Genomic DNA, 19,574 nt, shown 5'->3' with positions numbered 1-19,574 from the left:
GGCGGCACGGAGGCGGGGTGGTTAGCACTGCTGCCTCATGGGCGTCGAGGATCCGGTTTGGATCCTGGCCCCGGGTCACTGTCCGTGCGGAGTTTGCACATTCTCCCCGTGTCTGCACGGATCTCACCCCCACAACCCAAAGATGTGCAGGGTAGGTGGATTCGCCACGCTAATTGGGGGGGGGGGGAAGAAAATGAATTGGATACTCTAAATTTATTTTTTTTAAAGGGTTAGCATCATCACAGCCTCTGTGTGCTGAATGGCCTCCTTCTGTGCTGTACCTTCTGGGCCACTGACTGACCTTTTCCGATTCGGTTGTGGCTGCGATCTCTCTGGCTCCTTCTCATTGGTTCCTTCTGCAACCGGAGCTGGTGCCACCTCTTCAGCCAGCTTCTCTACAAAATGCTTCAAATTGAAAGTAATGTTTAACTTCTAAATTCTGAACTTCTGAATTACTTACCGAATTATCGAACTAACTAGTTGGCGCGACCTGCCCTTTATGAACCCATGCTGCGTCTGTCCAATGGGATAATTTCCATCCAGAAGCCTCGCTATCTCTTCCTTGATGATAGATTCCAGCATCTTCCCTACTACCGAAGTTAAGCTCACTGGCCTATAATTACCCGCTTTCTGCCTACCTCCTTTTTTAAACAGTGGTGTCACGTTTGCTAATTTCCAATCCGCCGGGACCACCCCAGAGTCTAGTGAATTTTGGTAAATTATCACGAGTGCATTTGCAATTTCCCTAGCCATCTCTTTTCGCACTCTGGGATGCATTCCATCAGGGCCAGGAGACTTGTCTACCTTTAGCCCCATTAGCTTGCCCATCACTACCTCCTTGGTGATATCAATCCTCTCAAGGTCCTCACCTGTCCTAGCCTCATTTCCATCAGTCACTGGCATGTTATTTGTGTCTTCCACTGTGAAGACCGACCCAAAAAACCTGTTCAGTTCCTCAGCCATTTCCTCATCTCCCATTATTAAATCTCCCTTCTCATCCTCTAAAGGACCAATATTTACCTTAAACTAAGTTAGGATTCAAGGAATTGTGGCTAATTTGCGGGCACAAATTTAGGATTGGTTAATGGACAGAAACTGAGGGAGCTGGAAAAAAAAGATGGGGATATTGTCAGGTCAATTGGCTGTAACTGGTGGGGCACTACCAGGGTCAGTATCAGACCTCGGCTACTTATCTCGGATGAGGGGAGCGAGGGTAACAACAACAATTTTGCTGACGATTATACAAGACATCGGGAAGGCCGCAACCTGGTGGTTTTGGTCCTCACAACTATGGAAGGTCATACCTGCCCTAGAGCTGGCTGCAGTGAAGGCTCATTGGACTGGATCGCAGGAAGGGGGCGGCGCGGCAATCAGCGCCACTGCCTCACAGCTCCAGGGACCCCGGTTCGATTCCGGCCTCGGGTGACTGTCTGTGTGGAGTCTGCACGTTCTCCCCCCGTGGCTGCGTGGGGTTCCTCCGGGTGCTCCGGTTTCCTCCCACAGTCACAAAGACGTGCGGGGTGGGTGGATCAGCCATGATAAATTGCCCCTTAGTGTCCAAAGGTTAGGTGGGGTTATGGGGTACGGGCGGGGGAGTGGGCCTGGGAAGGTTCTTCTACGAGGAGATTTTCCCCTGAGAAGATATTGTGTGGCTAAGCATTTATTCCAAACAAACCAATTGAGAAAGAGGCTTGATATTTCAAGTGATGCTGAGAAATTGTTCCCCCTGGCTGGGAATCCCAGAACATGGGGAGGGGGGTCACGGTCTCAGAATAAGGGGACGGCTAATTTGCACACAGGGGGCTGTGATTCGTTGGAATTCTCTACCCCTGTGGATCCCCAGCCGTTGAGTGTAGCCAAGACTGAGATAGGTAGATTTTTGGGTCTTGGTTTGAAGAGAATTTAACGACTACAGGAAGGTGGAACTGGGATAGAAGATCAGCCATGATCTTGTTGAACGGCGGTGCAAAGGGCCAATTGACAAAGGGCAGCACGGTAGCACAGTGGATAGTACAATTGCTTCACAGCTCCAGGGTCCCAGGTTCGATTCCCGGCTTGGGTCACCGTCTGTGCGGAGTCTGCACATCCTCCCCGTGTGTGCGTGGGTTTCCTCCGGGTGCCTCGGTTTCCTCCCACAGTCCAAAGATGGGCAGGTTAGGTGGATTGGCCATGATAAATTGCCGTTAGTGTCCAAAATTGCCCTGAGTGTTGGGTGGGGTTACTGGGTTATGGGGATAGGGTGGAGGTGTGGGGCTTAAGTAGGGTGCTCTTTCCAAGAGCCGGTGCAGACTCGATGGGCCGAATGGCCTCCTTCTGCTCTGTAAATTCTATGTAAATTCTATGAAATTCTCCAGCTTCTATTTTATAATGTTCTTATGCTTCGTGCATGTTCCTTGTTTTGAAGGGAAAATGCAGGACATGGAAAAGTATTTTTTTCAATTCACCTTGAACATGTATAGCTCCTTTCATATAAAAAATACTCCAAGCCCTTCACGCCACCAAGTACGATAGGTTGAAATTCCCTTTTCCGAACTGCTTGGGGCCGGGTGTGTCTTGGATTTCAGAATTTTGGAATATACTGCGCATGTGTGGCGTGCATTGGGAACTGTGCATGTGTGGCGTGCATTGGGAACTTCGCATGTGTGGCGTGCATTGGGAACTGTGCATGTGTGGCGTGCATTGGGAACTGTGCATGTGTGGCGTGCATTGGGAACTGCGCATGTGTGGCGTGCATTGGGAACTGTGCATGTGTGGCGTGCATTGGGGACTGTGCATGTGTGGCGTGCATTGGGAACTGTGCATGTGTGGCGTGCATTGGGAACTTCGCATGTGTGGCGTGCATTGGGAACTGCGCATGTGTGGCGTGCATTGGGAACTGCGCATGTGTGGCGTGCATTGGGAACTGCGCATGTGTGGCGTGCATTGGGAACTGTGCATGTGTGGCGTGCATTGGGAACTGCGCATGTGTGGCGTGCATTGGGAACTGCGCATGTGTGGCGTGCATTGGGAACTGCGCATGTGTGGCGTGCATTGGGAACTGCGCATGTGTGGCGTGCATTGGGAACTGCGCATGTGTGGCGTGCATTGGGAACTGTGCATGTGTGGCGTGCATTGGGAACTGTGCATGTGTGGCGTGCATTGGGAACTGCGCATGTGTGGTGTGCATTGGGAACTGCGCATGTGTGGCGTGCATTGGGAACTGCGCATGTGCGAAACGTTGGGAACTCGGATGAGGGGAGCGAGGGTAACAACAACAATTTTGCTGACGATTATACAAGACCTCGGGAAGGCCACAACCTGGAGCTTTTGGTGGTTTGGGTTTTCACAACTACTGAAGGTCTACGCATGTGCGGGGCGTTGGGAACTGTGCATGTGCGGGATGTTGGGAACTGTGCATGTGCGGGGCGTTGGGAACTGTGCATGTGCGGGACGTTGGGAACTGTGCATGTGCGGGGCGTTGGGAACTGTGCATGTGCGGGATGTTGGGAACTGTGCATGTGCGGGGCGTTGGGAACTGTGCATGTGCGGGACGTTGGGAACTGCGCATGTGCGGGACGTTGGGAACTGCGCATGTGCGGGACGTTGGGAACTGTGCATGTGCGGGGCGTTGGGAACTGTGCATGTGCGGGATGTTGGGAACTGTGCATGTGCGGGATGTTGGGAACTGTGCATGTGCGGGGCGTTGGGAAATGTGCATGTGCGGGACGTTGGGAACTGCGCATGTGCGGGACGTTGGGAACTGCGCATGTGCGGGACGTTGGGAACTGTGCATGTGCGGGACGTGGGGAACTACGCATGTGCGGGGCGTTGGGAACTGTGCATGTGCGGGACGTTGGGAACTGTGCATGTGCGGGACGTTGGGAACTGCGCATGTGCGGGACGTTGGGAACTGCGCATGTGCGGGACGTTGGGAACTGTGCATGTGCGGGATGTTGGGAACTGTGCATGTGCGGGACGTTGGGAACTGTGCATGTGCGGGACGTTGGGAACTGTGCATGTGCGGGACGTTGGGAACTGTGCATGTGCGGGGCGTTGGGAACTGTGCATGTGCGGGACGTTGGGAACTGTGCATGTGCGGGATGTTGGGAACTGTGCATGTGCGGGACGTTGGGAACTGTGCATGTGCGGGGCGTTGGGAACTGTGCATGTGCGGCATGCGTTGGGAAATGTGCATGTGCGGGGCGTTGGGAACTGCGCATGTGCGGGATGTTGGGAACTGTGCATGTGCGGGACGTTGGGAACTGTGCATGTGCGGGATGTTGGGAACTGTGCATGTGCGGGACGTTGGGAACTGTGCATGTGTGGGACGTTGGGAACATTGCATGCGCGGGACGATGGGAACTGTGCATGTGCACCGCGCATGGGGAACTACTGCGCATGTGCGGGACGTTGGGAACTGCGCATGTGCGGGATGTTGAGAACTGTGCATGTGCGGGACATTGGGAACTGCGCATGTGCGGGACGTTGGGAACTGTGCATGTGCACCGCGCATGGGGAACTACTGCGCATGTGCAGGACATTGGGAACTGCGCATGTGCGGGATGTTGAGAACTGTGCATGTGCGGGACATTGGGAACTGCGCATGTGCGGGACGTTGGGAACTGTGCATGTGCACCGCGCATGGGGAACTACCGCGCATGTGCGGGACGTTGGGAACTGCGCATGTGCGGGAGTTTGGGAAGTGTGCATGTGCGGGACGTTGGGAACTGCGCATGTGCGGGAGTTTGGTAAGTGTGCGTGCGTGCCGCGCATGGGGAACTGTGCATGTGCGGGGTGCTGGGAACTGCACATGTGCGGAATGTTGGGAACTGTGTATGTGCCCCACGCTTTGGAAACTGCCCATTGCACGAGGCCTTGCGGGATTTCCCACTCGTGACGTCGCGTTGGCGCTCGGGAAAAAAGTGCGGATTTCAGAATTTTTCGGTTTGGGGAATTTCGGACAAGGGATGCTCAACCTGTATTTGGAACGGTCTGACTTCTGCGCCTCTTAGGCGAACGCTTTTGTCGCCGATCGTGGTGGAGTGCGGTGGAAAATGGCAGTACTTACACGGTCGGTGAAAGGACTCTGCTCCTCTTCAGCTGTAACGGAGAAAACACAAATCAGTTAGCGAGTCACTGCTCAAGTGATTCACGGTCAAGGGGGAAGGTGTCCCTCAATTTGTACTTCGACTGTGAGAGTTGAAAAGTAGAGCTTCACTCAATTCCGTCATGACAACCGCCACACACCCTGGCCACTGGTCAGCTTGTGAGGTGAACCGAGAATGACCTGCATTTATGTAGTGCCTCTCACATCCTCAGGGCATCGCAGAGTTTTGCAGCCAATGAGGTGCTTTTTAAAGTGTGGGCGTGATCGTTCCTTAAATGAATGTAGAAAAAAGCAAGGGCAATTTATCCACCGTTACAACTTTAAGATTTCAAGCACATTCTCTGTGGTTTTTTTTTAATATTTGCTCCCGACATGGGAGGTCATCTCTGCATTTACTGCCGTCCCTCGTTGCTCTGGGAAAGCGGTGGTGGGCCACTTGGACGGCTGCCGGTCCTCATGATGAGGGGTCGGTAAGGATTTAGGCGGAGAGTTCGCAAGACATTGACCGCGCAAGGATTTACGTTCAAATCTAGATGAGGGGCGCGATTCTCCCGGCCGGCTCGCGCTCAAGGGAGAGTGGAACGCGACCTGAAAATGCCGGGAGAGGAACACAGGGAGCCTCCCGACAGCTTCCATGCCTCGCGGGATTCTCCGGAGTCCCGCGAGATGACGGACTCGGAACTCCCAATGTTCCGTACATGCGCAGTTCCCAACGTCTCGCACATGCACAGTTCCCCATGCGCGGTGCACATGCGCCGTTCCCAACATCCCGCACATGTGCAGTTCCCAACGTCCCGCACATGCACAGTTCCTAACGTCCCGCACATGCGAAGTTCCCAACGTCCCGCACATGCGCAGTTCCCCATGCACGGTGTGGTATTATAGGTATTACGGTACCTGATAGGCTAAAGCACCATTGGTGGAAACTGTAAGCTTTCTATTGGTTAGAGTGTATGATAGCTCCACCCTGCTAGGCGGGGTATAAGAACCCGTGTCGCCCCAGCAGCCCTCATTCTGTACCTGAGCTGCTGGGGGAAACATCTAGCTTATTAAAGCCTTCAGTTGGACTACAACCTCGCTTTAGTGGTCATTGATCGTGCATCAATTTAATAAACTAGTTTTTTAAGAAGAAAGGATGGAGCTCCGAATCAAGCCGGAGTGTCTGCAACTCAGCCCCCACGCGGCGAACTCAGTGGCAATCTTCAAGCACTGGCTGGCGTGCTTTAAAGGGTATCTTGAGACAGCCGAAAACACACCCACGGGAGAGCAGAAACTGCACATCCTGCACTCAAGGGTGAGCCCGGAGATTTACACTCTCATCGAGGAAGCGGAAGACTTCGATGCAGCAATAGAGCTGCTAAAAGGACATTATATTCGCCCAGTAAACCAGGTCTACGCCCGGCACCTGCTTGCAACAAGGCGACAAACCCCTGGGGAGATCGCTGGAGAAATTCTACCGTGCACTCCTGGTGTTGGGAAGAAGCTGCAGCTGCCCGCAGGCTTCGGAAAGCGAACACACGGGACACTTAGTCCGGGTTCGTTTTCGTGGCAGGTATGCTATCTTCACAAATCCGCCAGCGTCTGTTAGCAAAGGACACCCTGGGTCTCAGGGAAGCACGGGCCCTTGCAGGCGCCCTGGACGTGACCTCCAGAAACGCCCGCGCTTACGTTCCTGACCGCGCGGCAGCCCCCTGGGCAGCGTGGAACCCCTCCGCGGCCGACCCCGAGACTTTTCCCATTCCCCCACAGGCCTGCGCTGCAAGGCGGCCTGGCAACCCCGAGGGGCCCCACTGCTACTTTTGCGGGCAGGCCAAGCACCCCCGCCAGCGCTGCCCGGCCCGCGCATCCACCTGCAAGGGATGCGGCAAAAAGGGCCATTTTGTGGGGGTATGCCAGGCCCGTGCGGTTGCCGCGGTCTCCGGCGGCGAATGCGGACCGCAATCACAAACTTCTCCACGGGCCCCGTGCAGCCAGCAGTCGCCGCCATCTTTATATTCCAGGGCCACGTGCGGACCCGGGCGCCGCCATCTTGTTCCGCAGATGCCACGTTGGAGGGATGGGCGCCGCCATTTTGTGCACCCCCAGCCATGTGCGACCAATGGGAGCTGCCATCTTGGATGAACCCACAGGACCCCAGCTCAGCTGACCACGCACTGCCCGAAGAGAACTCTCAACTGCTGCGATTAGCCTCGGTGACTCTGGATCAGTCCCGGCCTCGAACACTCTCAACTGCTACGATGACCGTATTCATCAACGGGCACGAGACGTCCTGCCTAATCGACTCTGGGAGCACAGAGAGCTTCATACACCCGACACGGTAAGGCGCTGTTCTCTCCTCATCCACCCCATTAATCAAAAAATCTCCCTGGCTTCCAGTTCCCACTCAGTGGAGATAAAGGGGTTTTGTGTAGCAAACCTCACAGTCCAGGGAAGGGAGTTCAAAAATTTCCATCTCTACGTCCTTCCCCACCTCTGCGCAGCTACACTCCTGGGTTGAGACTTCCAGTGTAACCTTCAAAGTCTGACCTTCAAATTCGGAGGCCCTATACCGCCCCCCCCTTACTGTCTGCGGCCTCGCGACCCTTAAGGTCGACCCACCTTCCCTGTTTGCGAACCTCACCCCGGATTGCAAACCCGTCGCCACCAGGAGCAGACGCTACAGTGCCCAGGACCGGATCTTTATTAGGTCAGAGGTCCAAAGGCTACCGAGGGAAGGGGTCATTGAAGCTAGCAACAGTCCCTGGAGAGCTCAAGTAGTGGTGGTAAAGACCGGGGAGAAGCATAGGATGGTCATCGACTACAGTCAGACCATCAACAGGTTTACGCAGCTGGACGCGTACCCTCTCCCCCGCATATCCGACCTGGTAGACAGGATCGCGCATTACAAGGTCTTCTCCACGGTGGATCTCAAGTCCGCCTACCACCAGCTCCCCATCCGCACTAGTGACCGCAAATACACTGCCTTCGAGGCAGATGGGCGGTTCTATCACTTCTTAAGGGTTCCCTTCGGTGTCACCAACGGGGTCTCGGTCTTCCAGCGCGAGATGGACCGAATGGTTGACTGGTACGGCTTACGGGCAACATTCCCGTATCTCGATAATGTCACCATCTGCGGCCATGACCAGCAGGACCACGACACCAACCTCCGAAAATTTCACCAGACCGCTAAAATCCTTAACCTTACATACAACAAGGATAAATGCGTGTTTAGCACCGACCGCCTAGCCATCCTCGGCTGCGTAGTGCGAAATGGAGTTATAGGCCCCGACCCTGAATGCATGCGCCCCCTTATGGAGTTCCCCCTCCCTCACTGCTCCAAGGCCCTGAAGCGCTGCCTAGGGTTTTTTAGCTACTACGCCCAGTGGGTCCCCAACTACGCGGACAAGGCCTGTCCCCTGATCCAATCCACAGCTTTTCCCCTGTCGATAGAGGCCCGCCAGGCCTTCAGCCGCATCAAAGCAGACATAGCAAAGGCCACGATGCACGCCATCGACGAGTCCCTCCCCTTCCAGGTCGAGAGCAATGCGTCCGACGTAGCTCTGGCAGCCACCCTCAACCAAGCGGGCAGACAGGGGCTGTTTAGCACAGGGTTAAATCGCTGGCTTTGAAAGCAGACCAAGGCAGGCCAGCAGCACGGCTCATTTCCCGTACCAGCCTCCCCGAACAGGCGCCGGAATGTGGCGACTAGGGGCTTTTCACAGTAACTTCATTTGAAGCCTACTTGTGACAATAAGCGATTTTCATTTCATTTCATTTCTTCTCTCGTACCCTCCATGCTTCCGAAATCCGCCCAGGTCATAGTAGAAGCTGTGCAACATTGGAGGCATTACCTGGCCGGCAGGAGATTCACTCTCCTCACTGACCAACGGTCGGTTGCTTTCATATTTGATAATGCACAGCGGGGCAAGATAAAAAACGACAAGATCTTGCGGTGGAGGATTGAACTCTCCACCGACAACTACGAGGTCTTGTATCGTCCCGAGAAGCTAAATGAGCCTCCTGATGCCCTGTCCCGCGGCACATGTGCCACCGCACAAGTGGACCGTCTCCGAGCCCTCCACGAGGATCTCTGCCACCCAGGGGTCACTCGCTTTTTCCATTTTGTCAAGACCCGCACCCTGCCCTACTCCATCGAGGAGGTCAGGACAGCCACCAGGGACTGCCAAATCTGCGCGGAATGCAAACCGCACTTCTACCGACCAGACAAAGCGCACCTGATAAAGGCTTCCCGTCCCTTTGAACGCCTCAGCATGGACTTCAAAGGCCCCCTCCCCTCCACCGACCGCAACACGTACTTCCTGAACGTGATTGACGAGTGCTCCCGGTTCCCATTTGCCATCCCCTGCCCCGACATGACCGCAACCACCGTCATCAAGGCCCTCCATAGCATCTTTGCACTGTTCGGGTTCCCCGCTTACATACACAGTGACAGGGGGTCCTCCTTTATGAGCGACGAACTGCGTCAATTCCTGCTCAGCAAGGGTATCGCCTCGAGCAGGACGACCAGTTACAACCCCCGGGGTAACGGACAGATAGAGAGGGAGAACGGAACGGTCTGGAAGACCGTCCTGCTGGCCCTACGGACCTGGAATCTCCCAGTCTCCCGCTGGCAAGAAGTCCTCCCGGATGCCCTCCATCCATCTGGTCACTGCTTTGTACGACCACCAATCAGACACCCCACGAACGTCTCCTTGTCTTCCCTAGGATCCCTCCTCTGGGACTTCGCTCCCGACCTGGCTGGCAGCACCCGGACCCATCCTGCTCCGAAAATACGTGCGAGGGCACAAGTCGGACCCGTTGGTCGAGAGGGTCCATCTTCTCCACGCTAACCCCCAGTACGCCTACGTGGCGTACCCCGACGGCCGACAAGATACGGTCTCCCTACGGGACCTGGCGCCCGCCGGAACCCCACGCACATTCCAGCCACCAGTCCCACCCTCCCCTCCACCGCAGCACCTTACAGGAGGATCGGTCCTTCCGCCGGCCCCGTCTAGGCCCCCCCACCCACCGACGCCCCCCGCAGGCGCTCCCTTCCCAGGTCAACCGTTTTCCCCACCAGCGCCATCGAGGGGTGCCGAAGCTGCCATGGAGGTCGAAGACACCGTCCCGGAGTCACAGACGCCCGAGCCTCCACCAGAGTCATCGCCGAAGTTCCGACGATCACAGAGGACGACCAGGGACCCCGATCGACTGATAGCTTCATTTTAATTGTTAACTGTAAATATAAACCATCAAATGTACATAGCTATCAGAATTGTAAATAGTTACAAAACGCTGTACGGAGGTAATACGGTACCTCCATAACTAATTCGACCACGTTGCCATGTTTTGTAGTTTCACGCCACCACCCCCGCCGGACTCTCTTTCAACAGGGGGTGAATGTGGTATTATAGGTATTAAGGTACCTCATAGGCTAAAGCACCATTGGTGGAAACGGTATGTTTTCTATTGGTTGGGATGCATGATAGCTCCGCCCTGCTAGGCGGGCTATAGGAGCCCGTGCCGCCCCAGCAGCCTTCATTCTGTACCTGAGCTGCTGGGGGAAACATCTAGCTTATTAAAGCCTTCAGTTGGACTACAACCTCGCTTTAGTGGTCATTGATCGTGCATCACACGGCACTCTTGCGCAGTTCCCAACGTCCCACACATGCACAGTTCCTAATGTCCCCCACATGCACAGTTCCTAACGCCCCGCACATGCACAGTTCCCCATGCGCGGTGCACATGCGCAGTTCCCAACATCCAGCACAGCACAGTTCCCAATGTCCCGCACATGCACAGTTCCCAACGTTCCGCACATGCACAGTTCCCAACGATCCGCACATGCGCAGTTCCCCATGCACAGCACACATGCGCAGTTCCCAACGTCCCGCACATGCGCAGTTCCCAACGTCCCGCACATGCGCAGTTCCCAACATCCAGCACAGCACAGTTCCCAATGTCCCGCACATGCACAGTTCCCAACATCCCGCACATGCAAAGTTCCCAACGTCCCGCACATGCACAGTTCCCAACATCCCGCACATGCACAGTTCCCAACGTCCGCACGTGCACAGTTCCCAACATCCCGCACATGCGCAGTTCCCAATGTCCCGCACATGCGTAGTTCCCAACATCCCACACATGCGTAGTTCCCAATGTCCCACACATACGCAATTCCCAACGTCCCGCACATGCACAGTTCCCAACATCCCGCACATGCGTAGTTCCCAACGTCCCGCACATGCGTAGTTCCCAACGTCCCGCACATGCGCAGTTCCCAATGTCCCGCACATGCGCAGTTCCCAACGTCCCGCACATGCGTAGTTCACAATGTCCCACACATACGCAGTTCCCAACGTCCCGCATATGCACAGTTCCCAACGTTCCGCACATGCGCAGTTCCCAACGTGCCGCACATGCGTAGTTCACAATGTCCCACACATACGCAGTTCCCAACGTCCCGCATATGCACAGTTCCCAACGTTCCGCACATGCAAAGTTCCCAACGTCCCGCACATGCACAGTTCCCAACGTCCCGCACATGCACAGTTCCCAACGCCCCGCACATACCCAGTTCCCAACGTCCCGCACATGCACAGTTCCCAACGTCCCGCACATGCGCAGTTCCCAACGTCCCGCACATGCGCAGTTAGAACATAGAACATAGAACGATACAGCGCAGTACAGGCCCTTCCGCCCACGATGTTGCACCGAAACAAAAGCCATCTAACCTACACTATGCCATTATCATCCATATGTTTATCCAATAAACTTTTAAATGCCCTCAATGTTGGCGAGTTCACTACTGTAGCAGGTAGGGCATTCCACGGCCTCACTACTCTTTGCGTAAAGAACCTACCTCTGACCTCTGTCCTATATCTATTACCCCTCAGTTTAAAGTTATGTCCCCTCGTGCCAGCCATATCCATCCGCGGGAGAAGGCTCTCACTGTCCACCCTATCCAACCCCCTGATCATTTTGTATGCCTCTATTAAGTCTCCTCTTAACCTTCTCTCCAACGAAACCAACCTCAAGTCCATCAGCCTTTCCTCATAAGATTTTCCCTCCATACCAGGCAACATCCTGGTAAATCTCCTCTGCACCCGCTCCAAAGCCTCCACGTCCTTCCTATAATGCGGTGACCAGAACTGTACGCAATACTCCAAATGCGGCCGTACCAGAGTTCTGTACAGCTGCAACATGACCTCCCGACTCCGGAACTCAATCCCTCTACCAATAAAGGCCAACACTCCATAGGCCTTCTTCACAACCCTATCAACCTGGGTGGCAACTTTCAGGGATCTATGTACATGGACACCTAGATCCCTCTGCTCATCCACACTTTCAAGAACTTTACCATTCGCCAAATATTCCGCATTCCTGTTATTCCTTCCAAAGTGAATCACCTCACACTTCTCTACATTAAACTCCATTTGCCACCTCTCAGCCCAGCTCTGCAGCTTATCTATATCCCTCTGTAACCTGCTACATCCTTCCACACTATCGACAACACCACCGACTTTAGTATCGTCTGCAAATTTACTCACCCACCCTTCTGCGCCTTCCTCTAGGTCATTGATAAAAATGACAAACAGCAACGGCCCCAGAACAGATCCTTGTGGTACTCCACTTGTGACTGTACTCCATTCTGAACATTTCCCATCAACCACCACCCTCTGTCTTCTTTCAGCTAGCCAATTTCTGATCCACATCTCTAAATCACCCTCAATCCCCAGCCTCCGTATTTTCTGCAATAGCCTACCGTGGGGAACCTTATCAAACGCTTTGCTGAAATCCATATACACCACATCAACTGCTCTACCCTCATCGACCTGTTCAGTCACCTTCTCAAAGAACTCGATAAGGTTTGTGAGGCATGACCTACCCTTTACAAAGCCATGCTGACTATCCCTGATCATATTATTCCTATCTAGATGATTATAAATCTTGTCTCTTATAATCCCCTCCAAGACTTTACCCACTACAGACGTGAGGCTCACCGGTCGATAGTTGCCGGGGTTGTCTCTGCTCCCCTTTTTGAACAAAGGGACCACATTTGCTGTCCTCCAGTCCTCTGGCACTATTCCTGTAGCCAATGATGACATAAAAATCAAAGCCAAAGGTCCAGCAATCTCTTCCCTGGCCTCCCAGAGAATCCTAGGATAAATCCCATCAGGTCCCGGGGACTTATCTATTTTCAGCCTGTCCAGAATTGCCAACACCTCTTCCCTACGTACCTCAATGCCATCTATTCTATTAGCCGGGGGCTCAGCATTCTCCTCCACAACATTATCTTTTTCCTGAGTGAATACTGACGAAAAATATTCATTTAGTATCTCACCTATCTCTTCAGACTCCACACACAATTTCCCATCCCTGTCCTTGACTGGTCCTACTCTTTCCCTAGTCATTCGCTTAATCCTGACATACCTATAGAAAGCTTTTGGGTTTTCCTTGATCCTTCCTGCCAAATACTTCTCATGTCCCCTCCTTGCTCGTCTTAGCTCTCTCTTTAGATCCTTCCTCGCTACCTTGTAACTATCCATCGCCCCAACCAAAACTTCACACTTCATCTTCACATAGGCCTCCTTCTTCCTCTTAACAAGAGATTCCACTTCCTTGGTAAACCACGGTTCCCTCGCTCGACGCCTTCCTCCCTGTCTGACCGGTACATACTTATCAAGAACACGCAGTAGCTGATCCTTGAACAAGCCCCACTTATCCAGTGTGCCCAACACTTGCAGCCTACTTCTCCACCTTATCCCCCCCCAAGTCACGTCTAATGGCATCATAATTGCCCTTCCCCCAGCTATAACTCTTGCCCTGCGGTGTATACTTATCCCTTTCCATCATTAACGTAAACGTCACCGAATTGTGGTCACTGTTCCCAAAGTGCTCTCCTACCTCCAAATCCAACGCCTGGCCTGGTTCATTACCCAAAACCAAATCCAACGTGGCCTCGCCTCTTGTTGGCCTGTCAACATATTGTTTCAGGAAACCCTCCTGCACACACTGTAGAAAAAACGACCCATCTATTGTACTCGAACTATATCTTTTCCAGTCAATATTTGGAAAGTTAAAGTCTCCCATAATAACTACCCTGTTACTTTCGCTCATATCCAGAATCATCTTCGCCATCCTTTCCTCTACATCCCTAGAACTATTAGGAGGCCTATAAAAAAACTCCCAACAGGGTGACCTCTCCTTTCCTGTTTCTAACTTCAGCCCATACTACCTCGGAAGATGAGTCCCCATCTAGCATCCTCTCCGCCACCGTAATACTGCTCTTGACTAGCAGCGCCACACCTCCCCCTCTTTTGCCTCCTTCTCTGAGCTTACTAAAACACCTAAACCCCGGAACCTGCAACATCCATTCCTGTCCCTGCTCTATCCATGTCTCCGAAATGGCCACAACATCGAAGTCCCAGGTACCAACCCATGCTGCCAGTTCCCCTACCTCGTTTCGTATACTCCTGGCATTGAAGTAGACACACTTCAAACCACCTACCTGAACACTGGCCCCCTCCTGCGACGTCAAATCTGTGCTCCTGACCTCTCATTCTCCCTTACCCTAAAACTACAATCCAGGTTCCCATGCCCCTGCTGCATTAGTTTAAACCCCCCCAAAGAGCACTAACAAATCTCCCCCCCAGGATATTTGTGCCCCTCAGGTTCAGATGTAGACCATCCTGTCTGTAGAGGTCCCACCTTCCCCAGAAAGAGCCCTAGTTATCCAGAAATCTGAATCCCTCCCGCCTGCACCATCCCTGTAGCCACGTGTTTAAATGTTCTCTCTCCCTATTCCTCATCTCACTATCACGTGGCACGGGCAACAACCCAGAGATAACAACTCTGTTTGTTCTAGTTCTGAGCTTCCATCCTAGCTCCCTGAAAGTCTGCCTGACATCCTTGTCCCCTTTCCTACCTATGTCGTTAGTGCCAATGTGGACCACGACTTGGGGCTGCTCCCCCTCCCCCCTAAGGACCCGGAAAACACGATCCGAGACATCACGTACCCTTGCACCTGGGAGGCAACATACCAAACGTGAGTCTCTCACGCTCCCACAAAATCTCCTATCTGTGCCCCTGACTATAGAGTCCCCAATTACTAATGCTCTGCTCCTCTCCCCCCTTCCCTTCTGAGCAACAGGGACAGACTCCGTGCCAGAGGCCCGTACCCCATGGCTTACCCCTGGTAAGTCCCCCCCCCCCACAAGTATCCAAAGCGGTATACTTGTTTCTCAGGGGAACGACCGCAGGGGATCCCTGCACTGACTGCTTTTTCCCAGTCCCTCTTACAGTTACCCACCTATCTCCAATCTTTGGTGTAACTAATTCCCTGAAGCTGCTATCTATGACCCCTTCTGCCTCCCGAATGATCCGAAGTTCTTCCAACTCCAGCTCCAGTTCCCTAACTCGGTCTTGGAGGAGCTGGAGATGGCAGCACTTCCTGCAGGTAAAATCAGCAGGGACACTAACTGCATCCCTCACCTCAAACATCCTGCAGGAGGAACATTGCACTCCCTTCCCTGCCATTCCTCTTACTTTCTACCAAGATCTGGCTAACAACTAAATTAAATTTTTATAAAAAATAATAATATAATAAAATATGGTAATTACCTCAGACCAATGGGTTTTATTATTAGGTTAGAGGAGGAGGGCGGGTGGGAGACACTACAAGTGTAGTGTCTCGGGTTTCCTCTCCACCAGAATTTATTGGTGAGGGTCTTCCCAGACGTCCGCAGTTCCCAATGTCCCGCACATGCAGTTTTCTTTTCTTTTTTCCAAGATGGCGCCGGAGCGAGGCGACTTCTTGCAAGCTGTGCCCAGCATGCCCTCTAATTCTATCTTTTACTCTCGTTCTATCCTTCGAAAACTTCATTCTAACTCTTTTAAACTCTCTAACAATGTTCTTATACCTCGTATTAAGTTGATCTTTTCTCTACACCTTGCTGTATCTGCAGTCTCTCCTTCTTTCCCTATGTACGGTGTGCATTGTTTGAACAGCATGCAAGAAACTATACTTTTCACTAATACATGTGACAATAAAAAATCAAATCAGAAAAGTAGGTCGTAACCTTCTCAAGGGGCAATTAGGGACTGACTCGGCACAGAAAAGAGACCGCAGCAACTCTCTCAACGATCTCGGGTAAAGCTACTGAACTGCAAGAACCAGAAGACCCCGGTTTTTAGTTCCCAGTCTGTGCTCAGTTGGTACGCCTGTCTCGATACCGCGGGGTTCGGACGGACAAAACCACTTGGCGCCAAAGCAAAAGGGGAGAAATAAGCTGGGCTGACCCAAGGCTTCAAAACAAAGGGAGGTCCTGAAAGGGAGGAGGGACAGAGGCAAAGGGATTTATGGGGAGGATTTCAGACCGGCAGGCTGGGAAGCGGTGGCGTGGTGGTATGGTCACTGGACTAGCAATCCAGAGGGACCCAGGTTCGAATCCCACCACGGGCAGATGGCGAAATTTGAATTCAATGAAAGTCTGGAATTAAAAGTCTAGCGATGACCCCACCAAACCCGTTGTCGATTGTCGTGTAAAACCCATCTGGTTCACGAATGTCTCTCAGGCAAGGAAGAAATTGGCCGCCCTTTACCCAACGTCCCGCACAAGCGCAGTTCCCAATGTCCCGCACATGCACAGTTCCCAACGTCCCGCACATGCACAGTTCCCAACGTCCCGCACATGCGCAGTTCCCAACGTCCCGCACATGCGCAGTACCCAACGTCCCGCACATGCGCAGTTCCCAACGTCCCGCACATGCGCAGTACCCAACGTCCCGCACATGCGCAGTTCCCAACGTCCCGCACATGCACAGTTCCCAACGTCCCGCACATGCACAGTTCCCAACGTCCCGCACATGCGCAGTTCCCAACGTCCCGCACATGCGCAGTACCCAACGTCCCGCACATGCGCAGTTCCCAACGTCCCGCACATGCGCAGTACCCAACGTCCCGCACATGCGCAGTTCCCAACGTCCCGCACAAGCGCAGTTCCCAACATCCCGCACATGCACAGTTCCCCATGAGGGACTGAAATGGCCCAGTAGACCACTTAGGGCAACTAGGGGTGGTCAACAACTGCCATCTGGCGTGGCAGCACTGTGGTTAGCACTGTTGCTTCACAGCTCCAGGGTCCCGGGTTCGATTCCCGGCTTGGGTCACTGTCGGTGCGGATGCTGCACGTGTGTGTGCGTGGGTTTCCTCCGGGTGCTCCGGTTTCCTCCCACAGTCCAAAGACGTGCAGGTAAGGTGGATTGGCCATGATAAATTGTCCCTTAAGTGTCCAAAAAGGTTAGGTGGGGTTACTGGGTTACGGGGATAGGGTGGAGGTGTTGACCTTGGGTAGGTTGCTCTTTCCAAGAGCCGGTACAGACTCGATGGGCCGAATGGCCTCCTTCAGCACTGTAAATTCCATGGCATTCTATGGTCTGAGTCAGCACCCGCTGAACGAATAAAGAAAAGCGGTCTCTTGGATAGAGCATGACACGTGACGAGTAACAAAGGGAGAAAGGACTGTGAGTATGTAAATGGGGGGCGGAAAACTGACCAAGAAGCCATTGCGTCGCGTAGCTGCCGATCTATATTTGACAGAAATGCATTTACCTGCGTATGAATGCTGGTGATCTGACCTCAGTTCAATAAACATGGTGCAGACATATGGATAAGAGATGAGGACTTTGTCGCCTTGCTTGAATCGCAGTTCTGATAACCTTTCCCATTCGTTTTTATCTGGTGCGCTGTTAAAGCTGAAGCGGCTCAGGAAGAATCTGTTGCTTGTCCAGTCCGCCTCGGGCCGATTACACCAAAGAGGATACACACAGGGACGTGGCAGCGGACGCTGGCCTACACAATTTATCAACACAGCTGACACCCGCAAAGGAAGGGGCTTTGTATTTACACAGGGTCCTTCACCACCCCCCCCCCCCCCCTCACCCCCCCCAGAACGCTCCCAGGTGCATCACAACCACTGAGCCACTTCTGAAGTCCAGTTACTCTCGAAACTTTGGGGAACGTGCCAGGCAATGTTGCGCTGGAGTAAACAAGGAGATAATCTGTGTTTGTTTACCGTTTATAAATTTAGAGGTCCCAATTCTTTCTATTCCAATTAAGGGGCAATTTAGCCCGGCCAATCCACCTGACCTGCGCTGGACCCCTTCCCCCTCCTTTCCCCGGCAAAGTTATTTCCTTCACCCGTCCATCCAGTTTCCTTCTGATATCATTCATCGTCTCCGCTTCCGCTGTCCCAATTCCATTTCTCTGCTGCTCCCCACACCTTTAACTATTTGTCCTCTCGAGTTTACCTAACTCCCTCTTAAACCATTGGGATTGGTTTGGCGTCAATAACCACTTGCGCAAAAGCGTTCCATATTCAAACAACATTTCGATAGGTGGAGCGGAGGCCGGCACCGCTGCCTTGCGGCGCCAGGGTCCCGGGTTCGATTCCGACCTCGGGTCGCTGTCTGTGCGGAGTCTCCACGTTCTCCCCCCGTGTCTGCGTGGGTTTCCTCCGGGTGCTCCGGTTTCCTCCCGCATTCCAAAGATGTGCAGGTTAGGTGGATCGGCCATGCTTAAAATTAGTGTCCAACAGTTAGGTGGGGTTACGGGAATGGGGCAGGCGAGTGGGCCTAGGTGGGGTGTGATTTCAGAGGGTGGGTGCACACTCGATGGGCCGAATGCCTCCTTCGTTACTGTAAGGATTCTATGAATCATAGGAATTTACAGTGCAGAAGGAGGCCATTCGGCCCATCAAGTCGAAACCGGCCCCTGAAATGAGCATCGTACCTAAGCCCACACCTCCACCCGATCCCCATGACCCAGCAACCCACCTAACTTTTGGACACTAAGGGGCAATTTATCACGGCCAATCCACCTAACCCGCACATCTTTGGACACTAAGGGGCAATTTAGCACGGCCAATCCACCTAACCCGCACATCTTTGGACACTAAGGGGCAATTTAGCACGGCCAATCCACCCAACCTGCACATCTTTGGACACTAAGGGGCAATTTAGCATGGCCAATCCACCTAACCAGCACATCTTTGGACACTAAGGGGCAATTTAGCACGTCCAATCCACCTAACACGCACATCTTTGGACACTAAGGGGCAATTTAGCATGGCCAATCCACCTAACCCGCACATCTTTGGACACTAAGGGACAATTTAGCACGGCCAATCCACCTAACCTGCACATCTTTGGACACTAAGGGGCAATTTAGCACGGCCAATCCACCTAACCTGCACATCTTTGGACACTAAGGGACAATTTAGCTCGGCCAATCCACCTAACCTGCACATCTTTGGACACTAAGGGGCAATTTAGCACGGCCAATCCACCTAACCCGCACATCTTTGGACACTAAGGGGCAATTTAGCATGGCCAATCCACCTAACCAGCACATCTTTGGACACTAAGGGGCAATTTAGCACGTCCAATCCACCTAACACGCACATCTTTGGACACTAAGGGGCAATTTAGCATGGCCAATCCACCTAAC

The 19,574-nt window shown here is 53.2% G+C and overlaps 1 protein-coding gene across 1 annotated transcript in view; it reads right to left on the bottom strand.

Annotated features, from left to right (window-relative positions):
- Positions 1–19,574, bottom strand: part of LOC140399980 (uncharacterized) — a 183,638-nt gene that overhangs the window by 88,646 nt on the left and 75,418 nt on the right. Inside the window, exons 5-7 of the mRNA XM_072489481.1 lie at positions 17,679–17,804; positions 5,048–5,079; positions 302–405 (exon numbers count right to left, since the gene is read on the bottom strand). Coding sequence (XP_072345582.1) covers positions 302–405; positions 5,048–5,079; positions 17,679–17,804 — 262 coding nt within the window. The remainder of the gene's footprint in view (positions 1–301; positions 406–5,047; positions 5,080–17,678; positions 17,805–19,574) is intronic.

The sequence above is a fragment of the Scyliorhinus torazame genome, chromosome 24 (genome assembly GCF_047496885.1).
Source record: "Scyliorhinus torazame isolate Kashiwa2021f chromosome 24, sScyTor2.1, whole genome shotgun sequence".
Taxonomy (NCBI): Eukaryota; Metazoa; Chordata; class Chondrichthyes; order Carcharhiniformes; family Scyliorhinidae; genus Scyliorhinus; species Scyliorhinus torazame.
This window is presented reverse-complemented; position numbering and strand designations above follow the sequence as displayed.